At 37.2% G+C, this 11,176-nt stretch overlaps 1 protein-coding gene across 1 annotated transcript; it reads left to right on the forward strand.

Annotated features, from left to right (window-relative positions):
- The first annotated feature begins 352 nt into the window (after window positions 1-352).
- Window positions 353-5,397, forward strand: LOC136256700 (sterile alpha motif domain-containing protein 3-like). The gene is made up of 6 exons (XM_066049685.1): window positions 353-609; window positions 3,622-3,981; window positions 4,040-4,372; window positions 4,421-4,595; window positions 4,866-4,957; window positions 5,007-5,397. The coding sequence occupies exons 1-6, from the start codon at window positions 400-402 to the stop codon at window positions 5,319-5,321; spliced, it is 1,485 nt and encodes a 494-aa protein (XP_065905757.1). The 5' UTR covers window positions 353-399; the 3' UTR covers window positions 5,322-5,397.
- The last annotated feature ends 5,779 nt before the right edge of the window (window positions 5,398-11,176 follow it).

Here is an 11,176-nt window from a genome sequence, read left to right on the forward strand (position 1 = left end):
AATTGACTGCTCTATTAGAGTATCTCGATCTTGTATGCAATTTCTTGAAGGTGGGGGCATTTGCCCCAAATGCCCCATCCTGGATCCGCCATTGCTGACATTATCAGTTTTTAAACAGCTTATGCCTAGCTGAATGTAGCTAGCTATGTATACCTGCATGTAACCATATGTAACTATAGCCCATATAATAATATATAAGTCTATGTGGTATGACCACCCATATATTCACTATAGCTACGTTTAAGCATGCATCCCTGTTCTGTGGATGTGCGACCGTGTGTCGTTGCAATTAGTGATGATCGCGCGATCATTGTGTTTTGTATGGCTTCATTCGTTAGTGCTTGAACGTTTTTTGTCAGTGCTGAAACAGTATACTGCAGTGTTTAATACAGGCCGGAGATGGAGACGTTCAACTCAGGCATGACGTCAGAAGAACTTGGGGATTTCTTGCAGCAGCATGGCCTTCAAGATGAGATAGTCTCGGCGGTTGTGGTGCATAAAGTTTCTGGGATGGCCTTCCTTGAGCTCACGGAAGAAGACTTGAAAGAGCTTATACCTTGCATCGGAGACAGAATTGTGATTAGGAGGCTGATTACAGTACTTCGTGAGGTGAGTGTTAGCTAGCTTTCCAGGGTATAGCTTAGTCTCGCGTGGCCAGACCGCTTTTTCTTAGCACGGCGCTTATCGATTAAAATTATAAGCGCCTGCTTTTAATCGATAAGCGCCGTGCTGAGAAAAAGCGGTCTGGCCACGCGAGACTAGGGTAAGGTAAATGCGGGTATTTCCGGACAGCGTACAATTCCGGACACTTTGGTACCTTTATCAAGCTAGCCGAGGAACGAAACAACGGATTGCCTTGAAATTTCTGCTGTGAATAGCTATTCTTATAGGGATTATAAAAATCGAAAAGTGTGTTCTAGTTGATTCATTCTTGGGTGCTATACACGAAGTGTCCGGAATTGTGCGCTGTCCGGAAATACCCGCATTTACCTTATAGCTAGCTATGGCTTACAATATGATATGGTGTGCATGTTCATACACTAAGCCGCTAAATCGATATGTGGTAGGGTTGGCAATGAAAAAATCGACCCTCTTTAGATTAACTTGTAACTCAGTGGATGGAGCCTACCAATGATCTAGTTTTAAATGGTGGGTTAGGTAGCGACCAAATCAAAATGCCTCAGTTCCGTTTGGGATGTAGCCGTGTCGTAAATTTTGACGGATTTCGGCTCATTTTCATAAAATGGGCAGGAACATCTAGAATGTTGTCCATTGTTATTTTAGGTTATTGGGTGAGGTGCTCTATAAAATATACTTATTTAAAAGGTGATTCGCTGTACTTCAATTTTCACTAAAACGGCTCTTGACGGGTCTACAATGAAAAATAAACCAACTGAAACTCACTTAACGAAGTCCAAGGTTGGTTTACTAACTCCCAGTCACCTTTTTGGACCTTATTAAGTGGAGATTTACAGTGTTTACGTGCCAACGCCAAACTGATGCCCTCGATCTCACGCTATTTATTAATTTATTTATACTTCACAGAACTGCAGGGGGGGGGGGGGTTCAAAGGGTTCCATGGAACCCCCCTTTTGAAAGAGCCGATACTCTAATAGAGCAGTCACAGTAGTCTTTTGAGGAGCAGTGTAGCAAGCTATGTATCTACGGTGTTGGGAAAGTTACTTTGTAAAAGTAACTAGTTAGCTACATATTACATATTACTTGCAGCTGAACTATTTAGTTAGTTACATATTATCCATAAAATAAAGTAACTATAATAATATTACATATTATATTACTTTGTGTCCACAGCCTTATTAAGCTGTCACGTGTGAAACTACCACCTTATCACGTGACATGATTGCCAATGTGCAAATCTTGGTTATAAGTAAGAAGCTGGTGAATAAGCTTCATTCAGTAGGCTTCATTACTTCGTTGTGGCTAGGCGTTACTCAGTGGATTACTAACAAGATTAGTAACTTTGTTACTTGTAGTAATAATATTACATAATATTAGATTCGTTACAGTAACTATATTACTTAGGTAACGTGTTACATTTGTAAGTAAAGTAACTTGAGTTATATTACCTGTTTTTATAGCATATTTCGTTATATTACTTAGTTACCACAAAAGTAATAATACTATGTAATGCGTTACATAAGTAGCGCGTTACTCCCAACACTGTGTATCTAGTTATAAATAAGGAAATATAGTTGGTGAGGGCATCTATGGTGATAGGCAGCTATTAATTGTCAGCAGGTCATGACCTTTTTTTTGGTCTTCAACTAATTCCAAAGTGGAACCTCCTTTTAAAAGTCTGGATTCGCCACTGAACTGTACAGATCAATAAACAAAATTAAATAATATTTAAGAGCTTAAACGATTAAATTACAGAACTGAAGGTCTACCAGTGTCTTGCACTGGTAGCCATAATTAATTACTTACAAATTACAATAGGCTATATAACTACAAATAATAATTACAAGGGGTAGCTATAAAGAGTACAAGTTAAAGAATAAAATAGTTTGTAGCTAAATGTTTAAACATTTGGAACAGGGGCAACGGGCAATAAAAAGTACATAGATTATTACTGTCAAAATTGTTAACGAAATGATTCCAAAAATAATTCTTGAAACTCGCAGCATCATTCGCAACATCAGCATGAAACTTGAAAACATCAGCTTGAAACTCGCAGCAGCACCGCTATGATTTAGAAACTCGCAACATCTGTTTCACCAAGAATACGCATCGGTTTTCTATAGCAGAGTGACCACCATGTAATGCACCATTCATGGAAACCAGCGTTGAAACCGGGTCGGGTCATCCGGGTCACATTTTCTCCGGGTCATCCAGGTCTGACCCGGATTGGATCACATGAGAAACGAAATTGTTCGTTTGACGACGTGGAAACTTATAAACGCTATCGCGTAGCTCTTTCGTGAGCCACGCCCACTTATCGCATTACCAACATACGCTCAGCCACACCCATTTGTTAGTAAGTGTAGTATGTAGCACGAAACTGAGGGTATCTATGGTGAGGGGTAGCTATTGTCAGTAGGTGAAGACCTTTTTTTTTTTGGTCTTCAACCTACAGCTAGGCTGAAGTTGCAATATATACTCAACACGAATCGAGCGCTCAAAATGTAGACTCGTTCGCTCGCTCGAGACTAGCCGAAACAAGTCTCGGCTTTAATTAATCCGGGTCTGACCCGGATTGCTATCTGGGTCAGTGGGTCATCCGGGTCAGCAGTAGTGACCCGGTTTCAACGTTGGTGGAAACACTGAAGCGCTCTAAGCAGCTTCGCTGATTCTGCTGCCCATTTTTTATTTAAAAACCTGAAAAATCGTGAAAAATTAAAATGCACACTATAGACACTGCAAGGGGATCACCGTATTATTACCCTATGGTTTTGATGTAGACTTGGGTAAGATTGGTCACCCAGAGTTGGAGGAGAAACTATAGAGGTTGATTTTTCATTGCCAACCCTATATGTGGTCTGCATGTGTGTAATTTCTCATTGAGCTTAGCTAGCTGTTAGCTATATGCATAGTTGCATGTGGTTGCTAGCTAAACAAATCAATAGCCATTTCTATTAGTACAACACTTGATATTTTGCACAGGGCGACAAAGACAGTGGATCATTAGAAACACCCAAGCTAGTAAGCAAAAACCAACCAATGAAGCGGCGTAGAGAGAGTATGCCAGGTAGTTCTTCACAACCAGTAGACTCAGCCGCCAAATCACCTGACTGGCACTTAACTTTTTCAATTCCAGACATGGGCACCTTCTCTAAGAGTGTACGGATGGCTATTTCCACAGGAGTGATAACAGATAAAGCTAGGAAGCAGATTGTCCAAGTTTTGCGAACCTATATAACAAAGTACACATTATATCCATCCCCAGAGCAGTACACAGCAGTGTGTCAGCAATTGATTACCAAATTCCCAAAACTGAAAGATCAAGAAGGACTAAGCATTTTTGTAAGTACATGAAAAGATGTGCTAAAGCTTTTTGCGTAATTTTAAAACCTGTGTTTAGGGATCATGGAAGATGTCTCTTCGAAATTCGTTCAAGAATTTCAGAAGAGGTCTAGATTTAAGAAAAAAATCTCCTTCTGCTGGACCGCCATCAAAGAGAATTTTTATTGAACAACCAGCTGAAGAGATTGATGATGAACAATACGAGGAAGCATTGACAGATCTGAAAACAATGTATGATGATCATGAATCTAAAAAAGCTGCAATCAACCGTAGGGAGGTCAATAGTCTGATGGTTTTCACTAGGGCAAGACGAAACCAGTGGATAAGAGAAGAACACCCACTTGTAATTGAAGTTATTTCTAAGTTTCCTTACTTAAAGGAGAGTGTTTCGGTAAGATATAGTATTGTAAATTGACAAATGTTCTATTAATTCTTTTAGTTATGGTGGGAATTTAAAGCTTTGCTGCCACCTGAAGTAGAGATTGGCACATTTGAAAACTGGGTTGAATGGCGTGAAAAAGTTTTGGAGTTTTCAAGGGTTGAAGCTGCCTCCCGTCCATTAATGAGGAAAATTCTAGCCAAGTTGGACAAAGAGGATGTTGATGAAACAGAAGGTAGATACTTTATAAGTGTTGCATGCCCTTGTAGCTTAACTGCCTTGTACAGTTTCCAATGCATTGTGTATTTTTTCATGGTTAGCTTTGATCAATTTAACACTTTAAAGTGCATTGCAGGTGACTGCTGATTTTGTAACATGTTATATTTTCTCTTGTGTGGATAAATTTCTGGTTCTAGAATTATTTGTACTGTTTAAATAATACACATCCTCTTTACTCTATCTGAGCTAGCCCTTATCAATTTTCTATCTAATATATTTTTCATAGATTTGACTGATGGTGTCTTCTTGGAGCTACTCTATAGATTACTGTTTCCCCGTGGAGCACATAATAAAGCACAATTTATGAAAACATTTGAGGTATCTATGAACATATAATACAATTGGGATTACATGTGTCTCATAATAGACAGCTGATGTAGATGCTAATGCTGAGGTCGCCAAAGTAGAGCAGTCAGAGCCATATTTGTTGGTGACAGGATGTCTCGGAGAAGCTAACACTCAAGTTTTTATTTGCTGTGAACAGGTGGTGTACCTGGAATTAACCAACATCAAGCAAGCCGTCTTTGAATTAATTGCCACTTACTTTGTCTATGACATAGCATATCCAAAGCCATTGCTACCGATATTGGTGTTTCTTCAGAATCATCTAGTTCAATTGAAAGACAAGCAACCGATTCCACCTGCTACTGTCAAGCTTCTTGGAAACCTTAAAAATTTTTGAAGCAATTTTATCAACACATTGTAACTCATTCTTCAAATGTAGATTTGTATCATGCTATAACTGTGCTAGTCTTTAAAGTGAGTACTATTTAAATAATATTATGAGTATTTTTGCATGCACAGAGGGTATGGGAAACTTTATCAGTATATTGAAGTAACATCCTTTACACAAAAAAAAGTAATCACCCTGTGCTGCATGTTGATTCGAACACCCTGTAGCATAAATTAGCACCTCTTATAGTGTATGTAAACACCCCATATAGTGTATATGAAACTACAAACAGGGTGCATGTTAGCATTCTGCAAGGAGTATTACAAACACTCTTGGAGAGCCTAGTATAAATGGCTGATATAACACTCTAAAAGGTGTTACTGTGACACCTTTTTAAAACAGTGTATCAATTGTATGTTCTGTTAGTATAAGTGGTGGCTGTTCTATTACACAGCACCAATGTGATGTATAGTGGTTTGATAGGGTAGAAAGACTGATTCTAGCCCCAGAGAGAGGAGACGAAACTACAAGCTACAACACGTGTTCGCGCCTAATACCAACCTAATATATTAGAATCACACATGTGCAGTAATTACAATAGCTAATAATAGTAACGGTATTAAGTGTCATTCAATCTAAGACATCTAGTGACTGTTCTATTAGAGTATCTCAATCTTAGCACAAAAATTTTAACTTATTTGTCTCGATTTCTTCATAGTGTATACGTTATCCATCTTGACCAACAGTGAGATGAGACCAGAAGTACAACATACAAAAGGCAACACTATATTTTCTTATTGAAACTTTATAATAGAGTGGCCGTGGGATGTGCTGATGTTAACAAGTTCATTGATGATAATACAGTAGCTCTCTCTGTGATGTGGTTAAGTTAATGGATAGACTAATAATGAACATCTTCCAGTTTTACAAAAATAATAATCACACTTTGGATCTGTGTGTATTCCAAGTGTTGAGTCTCTTCACAGGATTCTTATTATAGCTATAGTTATAACCAGATTGACCAAACTGTTCTGGCTGTATACAGAGGAGTTGACAAGAGTTGTAGCTTGTCATTTGAAGGTCACAATGGCAGGAATGCCCAGCGCTTTTAGCAAATACTTTCATCCATAGGGACATGTACATGTTATACGTATTACTTTTCAACAGCATTTTACATTATCATAACTGTGACAGATCTATAGGCTTGTATATGACTTTGTTGTCTTTAACTCACATTATAGTCTCATATATACTCTGACTGCTTTCTTTTTTACATCTGTGACAGATTTTTAACACCAAATTGAATACACAAAGATATTAAAATTAATTAAGTTTCTACATTATATGTTCTAGACTAACTGCCAGGGAATATCACTGGAAGCAGGCTGTGGTCTACTTGGATTCTGGTAAAGTTATTTGCACTGTAAATCTGAAGGGTAGCAGCAGAGACAGCAAAATGATAATGTCAGAGTTTGGTAGCACATGTAAGAGTACAGAAAGAATGCAAGAACAAAGCAGTGCGTGCTATATTATAGCTATCAATAAGCTCAATTACATTGATTTCTTTATGGTGGTTCTAGAGGAGAGTAAGGATGATACTACAGTGTCGTTCTATGATTAACGTAAGCATATAGCTTTTGTTCTACACTATATAGTATCACCAGTCAACAATATTATAGTTTTAGTTCCAGTGTTAGTTACTGAAGACTGAGCTAGTTAGTCATTGGTTGCAGTTCTTATTCCTGTCCAAGAATACTTCCAGTGCAAGGTTATTATTTATCAAACAATTTCTTTAGCCTCTTGTAACCTCTCCCCTAGAAGAAAGTATCACTTTCCACAGAAGCTTAGGAGAAGCTGTTTTGATTTAGATCTAGCGCGAATTTCAAAGGCAATTTAGAACCAATTACCCTGTCCAACTGTCTTAGGTCTTCAAGCTGCAGTAGCACAAAATATTCAGTTCAACTTGTGAGATTTTTTTACAAATAAACAAAAGCTAAACTGACAGAAGCTGTTACACACTTTTAGGTACTGTATCACATGCTTCAATGAATGGTGCTATAAATAGCAGACTGAGTGACATCCATCATGTAAAAGGACACGGCAGGATCACATGAAACATTTTAGTCTTAAATTGAAAGTTCAAAGGATTTTAGTTTTTTGAACTATGGGAAATTTGTAAGAATTTTAGTTTAGTTTTTTAAAACAAACTTGACCCGCATAAATTTAGTTCTAGGAACTAGATAATATCTACTGAAATACTCTAACATGTTGACATTTGAAATAGTTTTCAATCCCCATCTGTGTCCCCCAATTCCTTGGTACATACATACTATATATTGGCAACTGAAGTGCAGCTATTTACAGTTAGTAACTATAGCTAGAACAGGCTAATCTTTGTCATGTGAGCTATGCATTAAAACTATCTATGTAGTGTATAAATCCACCCAACCCCATTACTATTTTGAGTATTGATGTATAGATGAGAAACTAATAACTTTTGTGGCCTTAGATCTTTAGTTTTACTTTATCAATTGGAATTTCAGGGTTAACATTTGGATGATATACAAGATGTATTCATCTCGTATGCAAGCACCATAACTCTGTAAGTTAAGAAATTATAGTTAACAATGCAGATCTGCTTGCACTGCAAAAAAGCCTAAATTTAGTGTGTACAAGGCTTTATGCAATGTTTAAGAGGACAGGCAGCTATGTCCTGTAGCATCAGTGATTAATAAGCCTTTTATATGAGGCTGTAAAACTCACACATACATTACACATAAAGACATTGCGGCACTTCTGTTTATAGGAGTGAGAATCTTCTAAGCATGTACTGTGGGTTGATTACAAAACTCTTCTATCATACCCTAGTGTTCTTGTATATGCAGCTAACTGTACATGTGACTCTCTAAAAATTCTTGTGGTGCCTTCATCTTTATTGCGTGATATCCTGAAACAGATTTTAGAGCCTCTTCTTGAAATGAGGTCTGCAATTTCAGTAAAACCACAACTTTAGTATGGTCCAAAGTTTAGTAGTAAAAGTCCAACTTAAAAATTTGTGTTATTTTTAGCGACTAAAATGTCACCAAATTCAGTTTTTTTAGCATCCATTTTCAGTAAAATGGTCCATGCACCATTTCAAACTTGTGCTGCCTCAGCATCAAAAGCATTTGTGGTCACAGAGAAGTATATGAAATATACTTTTCTCTGACCACAAAAGTGCCACAGTGGTATGTGCTTCTTTAATCTCAAGTGTCAAAGTGGTATATGAATATTTGAAGTCTGTCAGCAGTGCACATGCATGTGTGATCTTCTATATATTTATGTATTAAAATTGGAAGCTCTGGCCATATCCCTACATGACCCTATATTTTCTCTGTGTTACAATCATTGAGTGGAGCACTAAATAATAATTCCCAATGAAATAGGGTCAGGACTATAATGTCTTTTTCACCAATGGAAACAGAAACCTTAAATGGACAGAAAAAATGTAAGAATGGTAAAGATTTATTTATAATTTCACCTAGATATTACCTGTTTACGTAGACCACCTCTTCAAAATGACCGTATTGTAACTAGAAATCTGTAGATCACTTACCCCATGCACAACATGTCAGATTATTATACGTACGTAGCAAGATCGACTTGTGTTCTGCTTACATCTATATAAATCTATGATGTTATGCAACAGACTATACTAACAGTTCTGTACTTTAAATAGAATAGTCAGTGACACCTTTCATGATGCCTGTGAACCAGGGGCTATAAAAGGGGCTAGTCAGTTTTGGCCAAAAAGCTAGTTATAAATGACTTTTGGCTAGTTGTAAATGGTGATCTGGCTAGTTGTAAAAGTCAGACTAAATAGCAAGCTGTACCACAAAAAAGAATAAAGTCAAAAATTACATACATGTGTTGTGCATGTTTACAGGGATTTGACTAAAAGTACCTCAAGATCCAGTCTTGAGATTGCCATTTTCAAAACTTTTCCACTTGTGGTCCACTAAAAGTGCAACTTATAGTTATGGTCATTTTCACAGTCCACTATATATTGATATAAAATTGAATCTTATAAAACAATAAAGAATCGGCTTGTATGTCATATCTTGACTGGATGTTCTGCTGCTTTTGATAAGGGTAGAGACATGGTTCAGTCTTGTTCATGGGCTACAACATTTACTTGAAATTTTATACAACGACCTTCCATGCAGGCTATCTAATTGCTAGTGCCAGCCCTCGTATATCGCCATCCCAACCAATCTTTCCTCCATGTGGATAATTCCGGTCCATTTATTTGTTTTGAACTGACTATCCCCACAAATACCCAGCAACATCTACTGACTGTTATAGAGCTCGAAAGAAAGATCATTATGGCTCTTTACAACATGACCTTCGCTTTCTGAGTTAACTGTTGATCTTGTTTCCATTGAGATTGGTTATTTAGGCCATTATATGCCAGACACAATTGCCCAAGTGGCTAATAGTTGACATGCAAGTGATGAAAAAATATAAGATCCCTGTTTGAGCAGTCTGCTCATGTTGCTGTATCCTGCTCATACAGAATTTTGTCTCAACTACTAATATCCAGACCAGATCATATGGTCAGCCATCAGACATTGTCTCAACTACTAATATCCAGACCAGATCATATGGTCAGCCATCAGACATTGTCTCAACTACTAATATCCAGACCAGATCATATGGTCAGCCATTTACCAACCAATTAGTTTTAAGGCCGCCCAATTGACATATTAGTGAAGTTTTTCCAGCAGGTTACTCGGTGTATTGTAGGGACCGTAGTGATGGCTATGGTGGTGTTTTTTGTCGCCTATCATGAACCATGGCCACTTATTTAGAAATTGAAAACAATCATTATGAATTAGTTGATTGTCAGGTTAAACTTGTGCTGTAAAGCATATAAAAAAACTCTTATTAAAGCTTTACAGTGACCAGCACTGAAGGTCTGAGTAACTTAATAGTATGTTCACCTTCTAGCAGAGCAGTGATGACTACTGTGTAACCATTTAGAATCTATCAAGAATAACCAATAACCGTCCTAACTCAGTAATTCGGATATCACAAGATATTAACCTCAACTGGGAAGACAACTGTGTTGAGAGTCACCAGTATTCGCTTACTATTAACAACACATTCCTCAAATTCCTTAACGATAATGGTTTCAGTCAAATTGCAGACTTTCCAACTAGGAGATCCATCACAGTAGACATTATTCTTTGGTTGAATCTGGTGAAAGTGTCTGGTATTAGTGACCATGTACTTACAAAGTCTTTGCATGGTCCCCTTGCTAGAAGACGAAGACGTACTAATACTAATGGTCCAAAGCTTACTTCAGACAATAATTTAGTCACTTTGGAATTAGTTCTCCCACAATAGCAGCAGACAAAAGAAACAAAAATAGAACAGTACAAATTATTAGCTACAATACTTATAATCAGTGGTCCACTTGTTGCAATCCCCTTATCAAATTATTACATTTTATCAGGTATTGAATTAAAGTTAGAGCTGAGCGATAGTACAGCTATCACTATTTATAACTGTAGTAACTTTTACATCACAATAGCAATAGTATCACGATACTACTACTAGTTATCAAAGACACTCAACCTCACCATGAATAATCCAATTACACACCACGTATCTGCTTTTCTAACACTCCATTAGTAAAAACTGTTATGTATTACAGTTGTAATCATTGTTGTACATGCTCTACTGGACTTTCACAGCTACCTTAACTTTAACAATATCATGTTTGCTTCTTTTTTGACTAACACACATAATATGCATAATTTATCATGTTGGTATGATAGCATACTATCATAATCATGATTGTTACTAACTATCACAACAAT

Source organism: Dysidea avara, chromosome 5 (genome assembly GCF_963678975.1).
Source record: "Dysidea avara chromosome 5, odDysAvar1.4, whole genome shotgun sequence".
Lineage (NCBI taxonomy): Eukaryota > Metazoa > Porifera > Demospongiae > Dictyoceratida > Dysideidae > Dysidea > Dysidea avara.